The sequence below is a fragment of the Scyliorhinus torazame genome, chromosome 18 (assembly GCF_047496885.1).
Source record: "Scyliorhinus torazame isolate Kashiwa2021f chromosome 18, sScyTor2.1, whole genome shotgun sequence".
Lineage (NCBI taxonomy): Eukaryota > Metazoa > Chordata > Chondrichthyes > Carcharhiniformes > Scyliorhinidae > Scyliorhinus > Scyliorhinus torazame.
In genome coordinates, this window is record NC_092724.1 from 133,736,299 (window position 1) to 133,755,919 (window position 19,621).

The window sequence follows — 19,621 nt, forward strand, 5'->3', positions numbered from 1 at the left end:
CATGTCTTGATTCATTGCTCACATTCTAATTATTTTATACTTTATCCATTTCAATCATTTATCAATCGGCTTGGTTATCTAAAATATCTAAATCTTGGAATAAGTTGGATTGTTCTTTATTTACTGCAGACGGAGAATTTGATTATTATGAGTTCATGTTAATCCTGGCTTCGTCCCTGGATTGCCCTGTCTGATGTGATCACAGCCCAAGGCCAATTTGCTATCCAGTGCTATACTACACCTTTTTCTGATGGCTCCTTAATTATGCCATTGAATAATAATGTTAAATCTAGTAAAAATACTTCATAGAATTTACAGTGCAGAAGGAGGCCATTTGGTCCATAGAGTCTGCATCGCCCTTGGAAAGAGCACCCTACCTAAGCCCATACCTCCACCCTATCTCCATACCTCCACCCTATCCCCGTAACCCCACCAAACCTTTTTTTTCGACACCAAGTGCAATTTAGTGTAGCCAATCCACCTAACCTGCACCTTTGGACTGTGGGAGGAAACCGGAGCACCCAGAGAAAACCCACGCAAACACTGGGTGAACATGCAGACTCCGCACAGTGACCCAAACCGGGAATCGAACCTAGGACCCTGGAGCTGTGAAGTAACTGTGCTAACCACTGTGCTACCATGCTGCTGCGTTCAGTGTTAAACCCTGTTTGCAATGTCAATTATATCTTTGAAAAAAGGCTGAACAGTAGTATTTTAATGTCTGTCCTTTAGGAAGTTATTTTTTTCCGAATGTTCAAACCTTTAGTTTGTCATAATATTTTATTCCCTGACACAGATAATAAACTTTACTGTTCTGTATTTTCTAGGACTTTTGACCTTTTACTAGCAATCTTGATTCTTAGTAATCACCCCAATGCTTCGCAAACATTTTTGGGATTAAAGTGATCTTTTTACTTCAATGTTTTCAAATTGCGGACTCATTTTTTTTCTTCCAGTTCTGTGCGAATGATCCAGAAGTGTTTGTACAAGCCTGTCTGCTAGCTCAGGATTACTGCAATGCCATCGATCTGAACTTGGGCTGTCCACAGATGATTGCAAAACGAGGTATCTCAGTTCATTTCTGTTTTCTTGATGAGCTGACTTACTGACATAATGTAAACCATTAGACTATCCAGGCAATGCAATCACCACATCTGGTCAACATTTGCATCCCGCGTATGAGAGCTTGCTGATTGAAATAACAGCAGCTTTGTACTTGTTTCATTACTGTTTGAATAGAAATGGCTACAGAGACTAGCAAAATGTTCCAATAAGGAATTTGAGTTCTATATGGTACATGGGGAGGCCATTCAGCCCATTCAATTTATGCTGGAATTAACTCCCTTTACATTATAAATGTTGAAACTTAATCAATAAAAGCTGTGTTAAATATCAAATGTGCTTTTTATGAAGTACTAATAATATATGAAGTAGTTGACTTAGCCTAAGATTGCACTTTGATGCTTTTGTAGTTTAAGTACTGCAGCTGAGTGTTGTGCGCTAAAAGAGCAGGTAGATTGCAACTTACTGGTAATTTTACAAAACATGCAAACAAAGATTGAATGGTTATGATTATGGCTTGATTCTTAGAATTTTAATCTTTAAATGTTATGGATTTACTGTTCTAGTAACATGAAAGATCTAATGACTGGTGTCAGTCAGCATAAAAATTGCATTTGAAGACTATCAGTGCATAACACTGATTATTAAGTAAGAAAGTGGCCTTGAATGTGATGTCCTAGACTAGTAGAATCATAGAATCCCTACAGTGCTTAAGGAGGCCATTTGGCCCATCGTGACGGCACCAACCCTTCGAATGACCACACCACCCAGGCCTAATTCTGCGTCGTAGTCCTGCAACCCCACCCTAAGGGCAATTTAGCATGGCCAGTCCACCCAGCCTGCACATCTTGGACTGTGGGAGGAAACCGGAGCGCCCGGAGGAAACCCACGCAGACACGGGGGAAATGTGCAAACTCCACACAGTTACCTGAAGTCTGAATCGAACCCGGGTCCCAAGCTCTGTGAGGCAGCAGTGCTAACCACTGTTACCGTGCCGCCCCGGTGTGCTGCATCACTTGTACAATGCCACACATTTACAGTTTGAGTCAGGTGAGTAATTTCCATGCAGTGTATTAATATAGCAATAACAGTGTCTCATTTTTCTACACACTAAGGTAGTTCCACAATGAACTGAAGTTAAAATGATCATGAATATGCACAGATCTAGTCCTAGCATTGCAGCACCATCTAGTGTGCAATTATAATCATGCAGTTTGTGGTGAAATTATACTTGGAAATAATCTTGCAAATCAAGGAAACAAATTAGTTTCAAATGTATTCATTACAATAGTTTAGTAAGCCGAAAATAGTTCTGAAATATCAATTACTCATCTATGTGATTTAGGTAACTAAATGCTTACCTCCAGTTTGGCAAGATGCTCATATAAAAGGGTGAAACTGTTTAAGAAGGGGGCGGCACGGTGGCGCAGTGATTAGCACTGCTGCCTCTGAGGACCCGGGTTCGATCCAGGCACCAGGTCACTTTCCGTGTGGAGTTTGCACACTCTCCCCGTGTCTGCGTGGGTCTCACCCCCACAACCCAAAGATGTGCAGGGTAGGAGGATTGGTCAATTCCCTTAATTGAAGGGAAAAAAATTAAGTAAAAAAAAACTTTTTCAGAAGTACATTTTGAATGTTTGGTGGAATGCAGGAAACCCAAGATAAAAATCAGGAGGCAACATTGGGATGGTAATTGTTGTCTGATGGCCACCCTGTTTTTTTTCATGCAAATCTAGCTTGAAACAATATCTAATTAGAAATGCAAGCTCTTTTAATTTGCTGTTTGCAATCTGTTGGCCTGTAACCAATGTTTGTTACATATGAGAGCATGCACAGGATGAGGAAATCAATTCTAGTATTTGTATAGGAAAAATAAGACCTGTGAGATGAATTGGTCTGGAGTTCACACAGTTGCAGCATTGATCTCCACTAGGTTTTGAATTCCTGTCTGAGTTGTGGGAACTGGTGGCGCTAAAAGATGGAGCCTCCTATTTTCTATTCTTGATGTGTTTTCAAAACCCAGTATCTCCTATCATAATGAGGGCCTATCTAAATGAGTAAACTATCCACAGAGAGGGTGAGAGTAGGACAGTTTATCAGCCATGGTGTTATTCTGGTTTACGATGCATTTTGAATCACATAGAGTCTAATTTGTGGGAATGTTTGGAGATTATTTTTGAGGCGATGTGACACTGAGAATTTGTGGGTGACATGCTCAGGATTTTCATTCCATTTCCCTGATTGGGTGGAAAACCTGCCGCTTTCCAATGAATTCCCTGCTCCCTGTGCAGACCGTGCTTTGCATGGGCTGTCTGAAAGTTCTGTCCCTTCAGCCTATCTCATCCTTGAAAATAGCAACCTTATTTTAATCAAGTAAAAGTTATTTTGTACGAGAATACCCAGGCGAACTATAATTAAACTTAACTTCCTCGTGACTGATCTATTCACAGGGCACTACGGAGCATTTCTACAGGAAGAATGGGACTTGCTACACAAAATGCGTGAGTACTTAATTGGTTATTGAAACACATCATTCTGCAAAGGATCCCTTCAATTTCTTGGGGCTGAGTTATGTATGTTTGAATATTTGACATTGTGCTTCTAGTTCTAGCCCATTGCGAGAGATACTTAATGTGGGTGCAAGGTGCTCACAAATTTTTCTTACTATACATTTGCCTCTTCTGTGTGGTGTACTGGAAAAAGAGAATGTAAGGGCAATTGAGTGTTGGATCTTTTATAGGGAGAGAATTCTGAGAAATTAAGTCATCCTACATTTTGCATGGAGCCTTCGTGATTGATGTTTCTTAAGCCAGCATGTTTTTCTTCAATTAATTCATGGAAATGTGGGCATCATTGGCAAGGGCTTCTCTATTTGCCCTTGAGAAGGTGGTGATGAGCCGCCTTGAACCGCTGTGATCTGTGTGGTCACTGGATACCAACAGTGCTGTTAGGTAGGGAGTTCCAGGATTTTGATTCAGCTACTTCCCCTAATTCAGAAATACATACTACCCTGCCTAGTTCTTAAGCCATATAATTGTCAGTTTGGGAGGTACAATTCGTATATGGCATGGGAATGAGGAGTAAAGAGAGGAAAGGGGCAAGGAAATTGAATTAATGTGGACGAAACAAAAGATTGCATGTTAGCTGTCTTAGTGGCAAAATACATGAATCTGCTAATGATTTGCAGAATGGTAGGCCTGTTTTACAACTTCACGGGTGTCAGCCATGGCTCATTTGGTAGCATTGTCTCCCCGAGTCACAAAATTCTGACTCGGAATTAAGACACAAAATCTAGGCTGTCACTCCAGTGCATACTGAGGGCATGCTGCACTGTGAGAGTTGCTATCTCTTGGATGGGATGCCAAACTAAGGCTCCCTATGCTCGCTAAGGCAGATATAAATGATCCCACCACAATATTTCAAAGAAGGGCAGGGAGGTTATCTCCCTGGTCTCAGGCCAATATTTAAACCTCCGTCACCATCACAAAAAGTGGATTATCTGGTCATTATCACGTTGTTATTTGTGAAAGCTTGCTGTGTGTAAATTGGCTGATATATTCCCACATGACGAGAGCACACTGCAAAAAGTATTTAGCTGGTAATAAAGCCATTGGTGCACCCTGAGGTCATGAAAGGTGCTACACAAACACCTTTGTGGGCAGCACGGTAGTACACGTGGCTAGCACTGTGGCTTCACAGCGCCAGGGTTCTAGGTTTGATCCATGCTGGATCACTGTCTGTGCGGAGTCTGCACGTTCTCCCCATGTCTGCGTGGGTTTCCTCATGGTCCTTCGATTTCCTCCCACAGTCCAAAGATGTGCAGGTTAGGTGGATTGGCCATGCTAAATTGCCCTTAGTGTCCAAAAAGATTAGGAGGGGTTATTGGGTTATGGGGATGGGGTGGGAGTAAGGGCTTAAGTGGATCGGTGCAGACTCGATGTGCCGAATGACCTCCTTCTGCACTGTATGTTCCATGTCCATGTTCTATAAAAATAATTTTAAAATCTCCATATGACAAGTTCCTGATTTTAGCTGGGAACTTGAGAAATGAGTTGTATAAAAACAGATTCAACAGAAAAAGGGAACCTAAAGTGGTGAGTGTGCCACCCTGATGCATTTAGCATTTCAGAGTAAGTTGATGGCTTATGTCAAATAATTAAATCCGAGGTAGGGCCAAAGGAGAAACATGCATTCATTCTGTTCAATTTACACTCCTTTCTCAGTTTCTGAAGCACATAAGAGAATCTCTGTTCCCATCACTTGCAAAATCCGGGTTTTCCCAGAAGTGAATAAGACTGTACAATATGCAAAAATGTTGGAGAAAGCAGGTTGCCAGGTAAATAAAGACATTCCTATTTTGTGTTCTAATCATCTTGGTTTTGGTGGACATTTGAATTCTGTGAATATTGAGTGGCTAGCACACGTTCAGTGTTCATATTTGGGTTGTAATCTGAAGGTGTCAGCTTGGCACAGTGAATTGTGCTCTCATCTGACCCAGAAAGTTTGGTTTCAAATACGGGTAGAGCTCCTGTGCTTTGGGCGAGACGCTAATGCACATTATGAAACGTTTTAATTAAATATATACTTACTATTTCTGCAAAACAATATTTCCAATGATAAATCTTAGCACCATTGCTCCCGAGCCTTCCTTTCATGATGCAAAGCTGTCAATTATTTAGTAATAAACTTGGCAAAACAATATAATCAGATTGGAAAGCAGTAGTACTTACATTTTTTTTCTCTGTTTGCAAAGTAAATCAAAATGTTAATATTTGGACAGGAGTTAAAACAAAAATCTGAGATCAGAATATTCCTTCACGCAATTGGTAACTTGCTTATTCTAGATAAGTATCAAAACTGGATCCTACCCTGCTGTTAATTGATTTAAGTATACCTGATCTAATTCTGCAGAAGACTGGAGGTAGCTATCTAATAATCAATGTGTTGTTTGCAAGCAACTCCCACCACAGTCATTGCACTTCAAAGCTAATTTTTGAAGCACTGAGTTGTTTTAATGTTATACGGCATTTTATAAATACAAAGTTAGCCTTTATCTAAACAGATATTTTGAATTTGGGAGAATTAAAATTAGCTCAGAAGCTCTGGGCGCGATTCTCCACTCACACGCCGGTTTGGAGAATCGCCTGGCGGCCATTTTTCCCCGCGACGCCGGTCCAACGCCCACTCGCGATGCACCCGAACGGCCCCGTCGAGTTCTGCGCGGCGCAGGCAGGAGAATCGCCCGGGACACCCAAAATGGCGATTCTCCGGCCCGGACGGGCCGAGCGGCCTGCCGAAAGCGCCGGCTTCCCGCCGGCGCCATCCACACCTGGTCGCTGCCAGCGGGAACAACGTGGGAACGCTGGGGGGGCGGCCTGTGGGTGGGCGAGGGGGGTTCTTTCACCGGGGTTGCACTCAAAAGAGGTCTGGCCCGTGATTGGTGCCCACCGATCGGCGGGCCGGCCTCTCTGAAGGAGGACCTCCTTTCCTCCGCCGCCCCGCAGGGTCCATCCGACATCTTCTTGCGGGGCGGCCTTGGGGAAGACGGCAACCACGCGCATGCGCGGGTGACGCCAGTTAGGCGGCGGATGACGCGGTGTCGGTTTTATGCGGCGCCAATGCCCGGCGCGCGCTGACTACGCTGCTTTAACGATACGCCCCCCCGACTTTCTCGCGGCCCCGATCCTAGCCCATTTTCGGGCCCTGAATCGGTCGCGATCGGGGCCGTTACGAGCAGTCGTGAACCTCGACGGCGTGGTCACTTAGTCGCGGGAGCGGAGAATCGTGCCCTCTGTGACCCGCATTTACTTTCAGATATTTTCTCCTAAAGTAAAACCTGTGACCTGGAGTGCAATATCCAATTATCGTATTGAATGAACTGGTTTAGGGAAATTTTTGCACATCCATCCTTGGGACTGTTAAAATCGAGCACAAGCCAAAATGATTAGTCGAGCTTTTGTTTTGGTTGTAAAGAGCCCCTAAACAGTACATTTGCATTGTCTCAACATCGTCTTGTGGGTACGGACTTGCAGCAAAAAAATCTGTCTTAATCTTTAAACCTGATAAGACTTAGTAACAGACTCTCAAATTATTTTAAACCATTTTAAGAATTCTGTTCCTTTTGTAAATATGAAGGGAGACGTGACAGATGAGAAAATGTTTTTTATTTAGCAAACCAACGCTCAAATGCAGTAAGTCCTATTACAGCTAGCAGATCTACCTAATCTTTCATGGAATAAGATGAATGCTTGCTCAGTTTCATTTCAGTCAAGTTCATTATGTGACATAGTTAAAAGAAGAATTATGCTGCTCGCTCGCCACACAACTGTTGTTGACTTAAGTGCTTTCCAAATGTTATGGTTTTTAAATACATATACAAGCGATAATCTGTTTCAGCTGTTAACTGTTCACGGTCGTACCAAGGAACAAAAAGGGCCTCTGACCGGTATAGCTGACTGGGAACACATAAAAGCTGTGAGGTGAGAAGCCAATACCACTGCGCATACTACAGAATAATCGGTGACAAGTGAACATTGACCTAAATAGTGTCAATGAATTCTTCACAGTTTTCTCATCAGCAAAGGGAGTGGAGGAATTCCCGGTTAGGAGTGGAATCTTGATTTATTTCTGGTCATCTTATCAAAGTCTTGCAAGTAAAATGAAAGCAGTCCTGTCCAACTTCATGTGAACACAAGTAAAATATCAGTGATTTATTTGATCTTGTGAAAATTATTAATTTTAGATTTTGTCGTGACCAGTGCTAGGTGCCTGTTGCTATTAGAGGGCAATTGTTATATATTTTAATATTTTTATCATGCTACTTTCCCTATGCAAATCACCACACCTTCAGGAAGGAACAGCAGCAGCTCCAAGGTCAACTGCAAGAACAGTAATGATCTCTTCTACTCATTTTCATTCACTCAATACCCTTCACGGTGGCATAGTGTTAGCACTGCTGCCTCACAGCGCCAGGGACCTGGGTTCAATTCCAGCCTCGGGTGACTGTGGAATTTGTGCATTCTCTTTGTACGTTCTGTTCTCCGTGTCTGTGTGGGTTTCCTCCGGGTGCTCCGGTTTCCCCCCTCAATCCAAAGACGTGCAGGTTAGGTGAATTGACCATTCTAAATTGCCCCTTAGTGTCCAAAAAGGTTAGGTGGGGTGGGGGTGTGGGCCTAGGTAAGGTGCTCTTTCAGAGGGTCGGTGCAGACTCGATGGGCCAATAGGCCTCCTTTTGTACTGTCGGGGATCTATGATTCTCCCTTACTCCATCGCCCTGTTAGGAAGTAGTCTTACAGCTGGTCATAACTTTCAAATATTTAATAAAGCCCTGTAAAACAGACCAAACCTCGGTATGTGGGATTCTATCGATGTCTGATCCCACTCAAGCAACTCTTACTCTTTCCATCAGTAGTGAACACCCTTTAATTGCTCATTTCTATCGTCTTGTGAGTACCTTCCACAGCACGTGGTGAAATTCATGTCTTTTTGCAGCTTCCTCTTTCGACACTAATGGTCTTGGAACACAATGGGAATGTAGAAGCTCACCTGATATCACTCTGCCTTCTACCACTTTGCATTGTTCTTAAAGTTTCAAGCCAAATAAATAATTGGAAATTCATTCACAAACATTGGATCCTGGGAACCCACCCACCGTCGCTCCTCAGTTTTGCCTTTTTGTTCCCTTCACTGTTGCATCTCTTTTTATATGCTGGAGAGGGTTTAGAGGAAAATGATAAGGATAATACCATGATAATCCAGAGACCCAGAGTCGTGCTCTGCAGACCCAGGTTCAAATCTCAGCAGTTCAGATTGTGAAATTTGAATTCAATAATGTCGAGAATTATAAGTCTAATGATGACCATTGTCGATTGTTGCGAAGACCCATTTTGTTAACTAATGTCCTTTTTAGGGAAGGGGATCTGCAATGCTTACCTGGTCTGGTGTACATATGACTCCAGATCCACAGTAATGTGGTGCCTTTTAAATGCCCTCTGAAGTGGCCTAGTAAGCCACTCAGTTCAAGGGCAATTTGGGGATGGCAATAAACGCTGGCCCAGCCAGCGATGCCAACACCATATGAATGAATAGAAACAAAAAGTTCCAAGATTAAATTTGCAAATCTGAAATAAAAGCAGAAAATGTGGGAAATGTTCAGCATGTCTGGCAGCATCAGTGGAGAAAAATAACCTGAAATGTTTCCATCTCCATTGATGCCACCTGATCTGCTGAGTATTCTCAACATTTTCTGCTTTTATTTCCAATTTCTGCTGTCCGTGGTATTTTGATTTTGAAAAACTGAAGCTTATAATATCCATAAAGGCTATTGGAACAGGGAAAGAATGTTATGCACCTAATGGGTAGAAGCAGAATTTGGCCTGGGAGCATAGAGCTAGAATGAATTATAATCAAGCAAAACTGGAGATTAGGAGGCATTTTCTTACAGAGCAATGGATTTGTAAAATAAGCTCCCAGTAAAAGCATTTCATTCTGTCAATTTAATCCTTCCATCAAATATATATTTTTCTCAATATAATGCATAGGAGTGTTTTCTAAGACAATACTGCAGCAATATTGTTGACAGTAATTTTTTGATCTTTTCATCTATGAAGGTCAATATATATACACTACAATTGACCGTATTCATTTACACAGATCATTTATTGCAAGTCTGATAACTGAAGATGTTCCTAGAATAAATTCAATATGCTGTTCAATGCAGGAAAGAAATGAACATCCCTGTTTTTGCAAATGGTAACATCCAGTACCTGAGCGACGTTGAGCGATGCATTCAGGAAACCGATGTACAAGGTGTAATGAGTGCAGGTATGTCCCCAAAGCAAATTTACTTCAGCTATTTCTAATTAACCTGCCTGATTTTAGTTTACATTTTCATTTGTTAACACAATATATATAAAATCTCAGATCAGCATGTATTTTCTGTTGATGAAACCTTATTTCTGATTGGCAACTTTTCCATTATAAATTGCATTGTCAATGTTTATAAAAGAAATTGACGTTGTCAACTTCCCATGTTGCAATTACATCAGTGCCATTGTTTGCTTTAGAGAGTGGTGATCAAACTCAGCCTCTACAACAGGAAACTTTAATAAAAACAGAGGATGCTGGATAAACTCAGCAGGTCTGGCAGCATCTGTGGACAAACAGAGTTGCTATTTCGAGTCTAAATGACTCTTCTGCAGAACTGAACAAAAGTAGAAATGCGAAGAATTGCATAGTTGGAAACCTGGTTGCCTGATCAACAACTCAAATTGCTCTAAACTTTTGCTAATGAATCTTAAACTGTATAAATCAAAGAATAATATAAAATGATGGCAGAAAAGGTGTTTGAATGGCCTCTGTGCAGTCTCATCCAATTATTCCACCACCCTTTTATCCTATTTCACTCTACAGCTGTACTTGACCTTCATTTTCCAAGTGTAACCCCATGGACGTTGTTACATATTTCAAAGGAAAATGAGCAAAGATAGCTTCCATGAAAACTGTACTCTGTATTGCCAAAAAAAAAAGTGTCCTCACAAACCGTTTAATATGTGCACTTATTTCCATTCTTCACCTATCCTTCAGCTATCAAAGGAATGGTTGGATAGCCTATTCTCAGGCCAAACATCCAAGAGCCCACGGTGAGCTGGATCCAATTTTTGCTTCACTTCTGCAAAGGACACTGGCCTAGCACTTCCCTACACTTACAACCAATTGAAAACCGAGAGAACTCCCCAAAAAATCAAATGTCCTGTGTGTTATCTGCTGTTAGTGGAGAATTAAGAGACATTTTCTAAAACAATAGCAAACTAATAAAGCAGATATCGCCACCCAAATGTAAATTGAATTTATTTTCTCAATAGGGTAACAACATATTCTGAGACTTGTGGATGTCAGCTGTTCAATAAGACAGCACAAATGGGCACAGCATTGTCAAATTCCCCACAAGAAGGTTGGGCACAGATCTCCAGCCTAGGCTGCGGTTTAAAGTGTACTTTGAGCAGCTTTCTTTCAAATAAAAACAATCCTCCGTCCGTGTCAACTACTGTCCTCCTGCATAATAATGAGTGCAAACCTACGTACTACAACACCGCAGCGTAATTATTCAGAATGTACAACATCTAAACAGGCCATTCGGCCCACCCAGTAGATGGACATTTATGCTGCACTCCAGCCTTCTCCCATTCTTCCTCACTGATAAGTCCGTGTGCTGTGGCATTCACTCACCAGAGATATCCTCGATAATCAAAACCAAAATATACATTTACTTTCCAGCAAAGCAGGTGGCATTTAGCTGAAATTTAACTTCATAGGAAAAGTAAGTACAGCGCAAAATTACACTTTTTTATTAACTAATACATAAATATGCATGCAAGCTATTTCATAATTTTCACTAAAGGCAGTCTTGATGAACTGTATCTTGTGGGCAGAGAAGTAGCAAGGTGAAATGGTTTTGACAGGTAGCAGGCCAGCTGGCTGAAAAGTACAAAAGGTTTTTGGTGCTTCATACTTACAAAAGTATGCAAACAGGTTTTAAGCAATTGGAGGGAAAAAGTAGCAATGCCTTTCTGAAATAGTTTGGGGTTTTTTTGATCTAAAAATAAATGTCCAGTGGCGGGAGTTGTTGTCAAAAAGCAAGCTGGAAGGGTGGCATGTGGCACAGTGGTTAGCACTGGGGCTACGGCACTGAGGACCTGGGTTCGAATCCCGGCCCTAGGTCACTGTCCGTGTGGAGTTTGCACATTCTCCCCATGTCTGCGTGGGTTTAACCCCCACAACCCAAAGATTTGCTGGTTAGGTGGATTGGCCATGCTAAATTGCCCCTTAATTGTAAAAGAAAAATAAATGGCTACTCTAAATTTAAAAAAAAAAAATATTAAAAAAAAAAAAAAAGCAAGCTAGATCCTGTTAACAACTGGCTCAAGCTGTTTGTTTTAAAAAAAGGTTCAGCTGGACCTCCATAGTGGGGAAAATGCTAGAGTCCATTATAAAAGATTTAATAGTAGAGCATTTGGAAAACCGTGGCGGGGTTATACAGAGTCAGCATGGATTTCTGAAAGGGAAATCATACTCAAATTCACTGGAATTCTTCAAGGATGTAACTAATAGAGTTGATGAGGGGGCACCAGTGGATGTGGTTTATTTGGACTTTCAGAAGGTTTTTGACAAAGTCCCATGTAAGAGATTAGCATGTAAAAATAAAGTGCATGGGTTTGGGGGTAGTGTGTTGAGATAGATAGAAAACGGCTTGGCAGACAGGAAACAAAGAGTAGGAATAAACGGGCCTTTTTCCAAATGGCAGGCAGTAACTAGTGGGGTACCGCAGGGAACAGTGCTAGGACTCTAGCTATTCACAATATAAATGATTTGGATGAGGGAACTAAATGTAATATCTCAAAATTTGCAGATGGCACAAAGCTGGGTGGGAGGGTGGAGGAGGATGCAGAGATGCTTCAATGTGATTTTGACAAGTTGAGTGAGTGGGCAAATGCTTGGCAGATGCAGTAAAATGTGGAAAACTGTGAGGTTGTCCACTTTGCTAGCAAAAACAGAATGGCCTCCTTTTGCACTGTAGGAATTCTATGATGGGGTAGATGCAGGAAGGATGATCCTGATGCTTGGGGCATCAAGGACATCCAGAAGGGTCTCAGTCTGAGGATACAGGGTAAACCATTTAGGACAGAGAACAGGAGAAAGTTCTTCAACCAGAGAGTGGTGAGCTACAAAATTTGCTACAAAAGAAAGCAGTTGGGGCCAGAACATTGTGGGTGGGATTCTCTGGGACCCCCCCAGTCGTGTGTATCTTGGCTGCAGGGGGAGGCGTTCCGTTTGGTGATATCGGGATTCTCTGTTCCCGCTGCTGTCAATGGGAATTCCCATTGAAGCCACCCCACGCCTCCAGGAGAATCTGGCCTCTATGTTTTCAGGAAGGAGTTAGATATTGCTCTTGGAGCTAAAGGGACCAAAGGATATGGGGGAAATCGGGAACAGGTTATTGCGTCGGGCGATCAGCCATGATCACAATGAATAGCGGAGCAGACTTGAAGGGCCGATTTGCTATGCTTCTCTGAATCTGTATTTCTTCAAAGATAATTTAAAACTGATAGAAATGCCCTGATTTTCACCAGGCAAGAGAGCTTCTCCATGGCGGTGAAAAAGACAGAATTGCCCGAAAATTGTATGTGTTTCTCACGTGTGATTTAAGGAGGGAGCTAGCCATTTGAATCAATAGCTGCCTCCACAGAAGTCTAATTTGGTAGCCTGATAAGAGTAGGTCTGAACCTTGTGGATTAGTTTGTCTTTCACTCCATTGACATAAGCCTGAGGATTTCTATTACTGGATCAGTTTTACATGACTGATTTCACAACCAACCATTATCACAGTAGGGTGCCTGCCATTTCACAATTTGATTAATAGTTTCAAGTGTTCAAGACTTTTTGAAGTGGTGCTATGAAATCCACTGCTTGTGGTTACAAAACATCGCACACTTGAATGAAATGTTTGTTGTTATGAAGCTTTATATAGGCGAAGGAATGTAATATGTAGAAAATGTGGTTTTATGAATGCAAGTTTTTTTCAATATAGTGAAATCTGCAAATAGACACTTAGAAGTTTATTTTGTCATTTCTCTTCATGGGCCTTGAGGTCCTCATTATCGGTAGATATAGGGTGAGTTGGCAGTTGTAAGAACAAAGTCTGGTGAGTGGGAGGCATGAGTTGGCACTAAGTTGGCATAGAGACTATAAAGGGCCATGGGGAATGAACAGAGGGGAATAGGTTGATATGGATGGTATGATTGGTCATGGGGGCGAACAGAAGGGCATACATTGGCATAGAGGGTTTATAGGGTAACGGGGTGGGTACTCAGGCATAAGTTTGCCTGAAGGATATGGAGGTGAGCTGAGGGGCATATGTTTGCATGGTGGATAAGAGGGTCCATGAGGGATGGGCACAGAAGCATCGGTTGGCATAGAGTTTGTGGGGCCTTGGGGTGGTACAGAACATGAGGTGACATGGGTTGGCATGGATAGGGAGTGTGTGTGGAACTGCTGGATGCTGGAAGAATGTTTTATGTATTTTTCTTTTTTTTTTAGTATTTTGCACACAGTGCTGGAACCCAAGGCAGGCCATCTGCCCAGTCCATTTCTGCACCCAGAAGCCTGCTCCGTTCTTCTGTGGTTGCCCACCCCAACTTCTAATCCATTGAGATCAAACCAGGAAAGATATTCATATTATAACAGCAGATTCTGTTAACCAGTGTCGATTTCAGAAAATAAAGACCAAACAGGGAGCAGCACTTGCATCACATACTTCAGTCAGAGTTGTTACTTCACAAAAGCCAAGCAAAAAAAACAAAGCATATTGAAACCCATTTACAGGAGAACATACTTTATTGCAGAACAGCGACCTAGGGTGATTGGCTGTGTGGAGTTTACACATTCATCCCATGTCTGTGTGGGTTTCCTCCGGGTGCTCCAGTTTCCTCCCATAGTCCAAAGATGTGCAAGTTAGGTGGATTAGCTGTGCATTTAAAAAATTCAATATTATCTATAGATGCCTCTGTATATTCCTAATACGTGTATGTTGATGCCTAGGCTGCACCATCCCTGTTTTTATTGTGAGAGTAAGCATGTGTTGTTTTTCATTAGCATTCTGAGCATAATAGTTAAAGGCAGTTTGTGCTTTGTAGGCGTTAAGTCACAGCTTGCACACAATTTTTACTCGTAAACAAAACTCTTCATGTGGCATGGTGACATGGTTTCATGTAAATTGCAGAGTGCAAGTGCAGAATGCAAACTGGACCAGAGGGGGTGGTCCTGGACTTAATATTAGATAACAAAGCCAGCCAATTGGTTGAAGTATCAGTGGGGGAGCATTTTGCAGACAGTAATCCTAACTCTGTTAAATTCAGGTTTGTTATGGAAAAGGACAAGGGTGGGTCTGAGCTCAAAGTTCTGAACTGGGGGAAGGCTGATTTTAATCAGATCAGATATGATTTGGCCAGAGTGGTCTGGGAGCAGACACTTTTAGATAAATCTGTGACAGAACAGTGGGATGCATTCGAGAAGAAAATAGGGAAAGTACAGGGCCAACATGTTCTAATCAAGAAAAAGGGTGGGACTAACAAATCCAATTAAAGGGAGGCTTACGGCAGATATCAAGGGCTTAAAACAGCAGAAGCTCCAGAGGTGTATAAAATGTGCAAGGAGAGCAAAAAGAGTACATGAAAACATACTGGTAGGTAAAATGAGGGAAAATCTGAAGTTGTTTTACAAGTACATTAAGGGTAAAAGGTTAACTAGGGAAAGAGAAGGGCCCATTAAGGACCATAGTGGCAATTTGTATGTAGAGTCGGAATATGTAGGTAGGGTTCAAAATGAATACTTTGTGCTGGTGTTCACTTGTGAGAGGGACGGTGCGGGTATAGAAATCTGGGAGAAGGACTGTAATAAAATTAAAGAGATTGACATAGACAGAGTGTTTGAGTGGTCTGGCAGACTTAAAATGAGACATATCTTCAGGGCCAGATGAAATAAGTGAGGTAAGGGAGGAATTAGCAGAGGGGCTGGCAATGATTTTCAATTTCTCTCTGGTCACGGGAGAGGTCCTGGAGGATTGCCAATGTGGTACCATTCTGCAAAAAGGGAGGAAGGGATAAACCAGGAAACTACAGGCCTGTCAATGTGGTGGGGAAACTATTGGAAATAAATTCTGAGAGACTGAATTAATCTGCATTTAGAGAGGCAGGGATTAATCAAGAACAGTCAGCATGGTTCTGTTAAGGGGAGGTCATGTCTGACCAACTTGATTGAATTTTTCGAAGAGGTGACCAGGTATGTAGATGAGGGCAATTCATTTGACGTAGTTTACTTGGACTTCAGCAAGGCTTTTGATAAGGTTCCACATGGGAGACTTTAGCGAAGGTAAGAGCCCATGGTGTTATGGGCCAGGGTTTAGAGAACCCCAAAGTGTATCATGGAGTTCACCTGACGCACAACTTTTAATAGATTGTGGTATGGGGAGAACATGGCCCACTCTCCAGGTGTGGTACAGCAGAAATGGGAAAGTATTTTTAAAAGCAAAACAATGTTTATTCTATAAACTCAAGTTAACCTTTTTAAACCATATTGAACATCTTAGCAACCATTAATTCAAATACAACCCCCAAAGAATACAACATAAGAATAGGTAATCCTTAAGCTGTCCTTTTAACATCCATAAGACTTTTATAAAAAAAAAAAAGAACTTTTAACAGAAGCACATCAAGTTAAAGTCACTACTGAGAGAAGTTATTAGTTTTAAATCACCAAAGGATCAATTTACAGTCTTTAGATTACAGAGAGAGAGAGACTAATACCCCTTCTGGCTGTGACTGCAGCTATCCAGCCCTGAAAATGAAACTATAAAACACCCTGCAGCAAACAGCCTAAAACAAAAGTAAAAAGCTGACAGACCGCCTAGCCCCACCCACTCTCTGACATCACTGCAGTAATAAACACTCATTTCTTAAAGGTACACTCACTACAGATATTTATATACACACCCATTTATAAACACCCATTTCTTAAAGGTACTCTCACATGACAATGGGATCCAATGAAATTTAGAAAATTGGATCCAAAATTTGAGTGGCAAGCAGCAGAGGGTGATGGTCGAGGGGTGTTTTTCTGACTGGGAGTTTCCCGTAGGGTCGCGCAGGGATCAGTGTTGGGTCCCTTGCTGTCTGTGGTTTACATAAATGATTTGGATATGAATGTAGGAGGGTTGATCAGTAAGTTCACAGATGATATGAAAATTGGGGTGGCGGTAAATAGTGATGAGGATAGCCTTGGATTACAGGAGGATATAGACTGGTTCGTCAGGTAGGTTGATCAGTGGCAAATGGAATTCAATCCGGTTAAGTGTGACATGATGAATCTGGGCAGGACAAACGAGGCAGGGGAATACATAATAAATGGCAGGACCCAAGGAAGCACCGAGGATCAGAGGGACCATGGGTGTTCATGTACACTGGTCCCTTGAGGTAGCAGAGCAAGTGGATAAAGTGGTTAAGAAGGAATATGGTATACTTGCCTTTGTTAGCTGAAGCATAGAGTTTAAGAGCAGGAAGGTTATGCTGGAACTGTATAAATTAAAAAATATATATATTTTTAAAAATAAAAAATTTAGAGTACCCAATTACTTTTTTTCCAATTAAGGGGCAATTTAGCATGGTCAATCCACCTAGCCTGCACATCTTTGGGTTGTGGGGGTGAGACCCACACACACAATGGGGAGAATGTGCAAACTCCACACGGATAGTGACCTGGGGCCGGGATTGAACCGGGGTCCTCGAGACAGCAGTGCTCACCACTGCGCCACCGTGCTGCCCATATAAAACATTGGTTAGGCCGCAGCTGGAGTATTGTATGCAGTTCTGGAATCCACATTATAGAGGAATGTCAGAACACTGGAAAAGGTGCAGAGGAGATTTACCAGGATGTTGCTTCAGCTGGAGAGTTTTAGTTCTGGAGAGAGATTGGATAGACTAGGGTTGTTTTTTGTTTTCCTTGGAGCAGAGGAGACTGAGTGTGGGGGGTGGGGGGGGGGGGGTGGGGGGGGGGAACATGATTGAGACGTATAAAATTATGAGGGGCATAGATAGAGTGGACAGCCCTTTGGTGGAGAGATTGATGACCAGGGGGCATAGATTTAAGTTGAGGGACAGGAGGTTTAGAGCAGATGTGAGGAAAAGATTTTTCACCAGAGGGTGGAGTTTGGAACTTGCTGCCTGAAAGGGCGGTGAAGGCAGAGACCCTCATAACATTTAGGAAGTATTTAAATGTGCACTTGGAATCCCAGAGCATACAAGGCTATGGGCCAAGTGCTGGAAAATGGGATTGGAATAGTTAGGTGGTTGGTTTTGACCAGCACAGACATGATGGGCCGAATGGCCTTATCTATCCTTTAGGACTCTATGACTGTAAATGTAGAAACTTGTACCAGGAATTATACTCTTATTTTAAGATGTCGCAGCCTTTAATTTGATGCATGATTCTGAAGAATGAGTTAAAACCTGTACAAGCATCTTATGACTCAGCAAGTTTATCCTTTTTTAATATAAATTTAGATTACCCAATTCATTTTTTCCAATTAAGGGGCAATTTAGTGTGGCCAATCCACCTAGCCTCCACATCTTTGGGTTGTGGGGGCGAAACCCACGCAAACACTGGGAAAATGTGCAAACTCCACACGGACAGTGACCCAGAGCCGGCATCGAACCTGGGACCTCGGCGCCATGGGGCTGCAGGGCTAACCCACTGCACCACCATGCTGCCCTAAGTTTATCCTTTTGAGTAGCTGAGCTGTACAGACTATAAAGTGAGGACTGATCCTCAATCACAGTTGACATCTGCAGGAGCAGTGATTGATGACCATACAGTTTTTGTCTCTGATTGATTAGGCAGGGAAATTGGTATTGAAGATTTTTTTTAAAGTGATAAGTTTCGGTTTCTGAAGTTGATGTCAGGTGAGGTCAAGACAAAACTCATTGAATAACAACTACTCACTAACCAATGTACTTGAAGGCCTGTTATTCATGTAATTGCATCACGATAAGAACTCTGTGATTTCACAAATGTTCGATGGAGATGGGAAAAAATTGAAATGGAAAATATAGGTATAATAGACCTGATTCCTTAACTAATGTAATTTTAAAACTATTTTTCTTCCTCTTGCTGACAGAAGGTAACCTACATAATCCAGCTCTTTTTGAAGGCCGAAAACCACCTGTGTGGGAGATAGCAGAAGAGTATTTGGAGATTGTCAACCAATATCCTTGTCCTCTTTCATTTGTCAGAGCTCATCTCTTCAAACTCTGGCATCACACGTGAGTCGATTAACACATTTTCTGCAGTGTTGGCTTATTTGACATTGTGATTGTGATTAATCATTTCACAGTGAGCTGTCTAGATAACATTGTAAACTTTGTTTACTTTATAGTCGGTTTGTCTGATCGCAAATATATGAAGTTGGGAGCTCAGTTCAAGGTCAACCAGGATGCCAAGAAAGTGGACTACCTGGTTCAGCATCAGGGGAAGGCTGGAGTCAGTGGTGAGGGTATTGGGTTTGTAGTAGACAAAACAAAAGCTTCGGTCTTCCCAATATTCAGTTGGAGGTAGCAATGGCTCATCCAAGACTGGATGTTGAACAAGCTGGAAAATGATAGTGGAATGTCAAAGGTGTGGTGGCAAGATGTCAGTCTTCGTGTCTTCAGTGTACATGTGATAACTGATCTCATGGCTTTGGATTATGTCATTAAAGGTAGCATCTACATGATGGAAGAAGTGTCAAGGCTGCATTCGTGAGGGTCTCTGGAAATGACCGTGAAGGGGGTTTAAAAAAAATATAGTTATTGCTGCACATATCCTCGATTATGATCAGAGTGGTAAAAATTGAATCAAGGGCTATCTTGCAGAAGTGGGCAATGGAGTTGATGCTTTGGAGAAGGATTGTACAACTTATCAAAAGACAAACTATAAACCATGTTCGCAATCATGGAATCATTGGTTAAGAAAG

General features: G+C 42.0%; 1 protein-coding gene across 3 annotated transcripts in view; it reads left to right on the plus strand.

Moving 5' to 3' along the window:
• The window catches only part of dus1l (dihydrouridine synthase 1-like (S. cerevisiae)), a 96,833-nt gene that overhangs the window by 8,325 nt on the left and 68,887 nt on the right, over positions 1–19,621 (plus strand). For 2 of the 3 annotated variants that reach the window (XM_072483412.1, XM_072483410.1), the window contains exons 3-8: positions 957–1,065; positions 3,513–3,563; positions 5,286–5,398; positions 7,459–7,541; positions 9,782–9,885; positions 18,788–18,932. In XM_072483412.1, coding sequence (XP_072339513.1) covers positions 957–1,065; positions 3,513–3,563; positions 5,286–5,398; positions 7,459–7,541; positions 9,782–9,885; positions 18,788–18,932 — 605 coding nt within the window. The remainder of the gene's footprint in view (positions 1–956; positions 1,066–3,512; positions 3,564–5,285; positions 5,399–7,458; positions 7,542–9,781; positions 9,886–18,787; positions 18,933–19,621) is intronic. The other variant, XM_072483411.1, reaches the window with a different exon arrangement.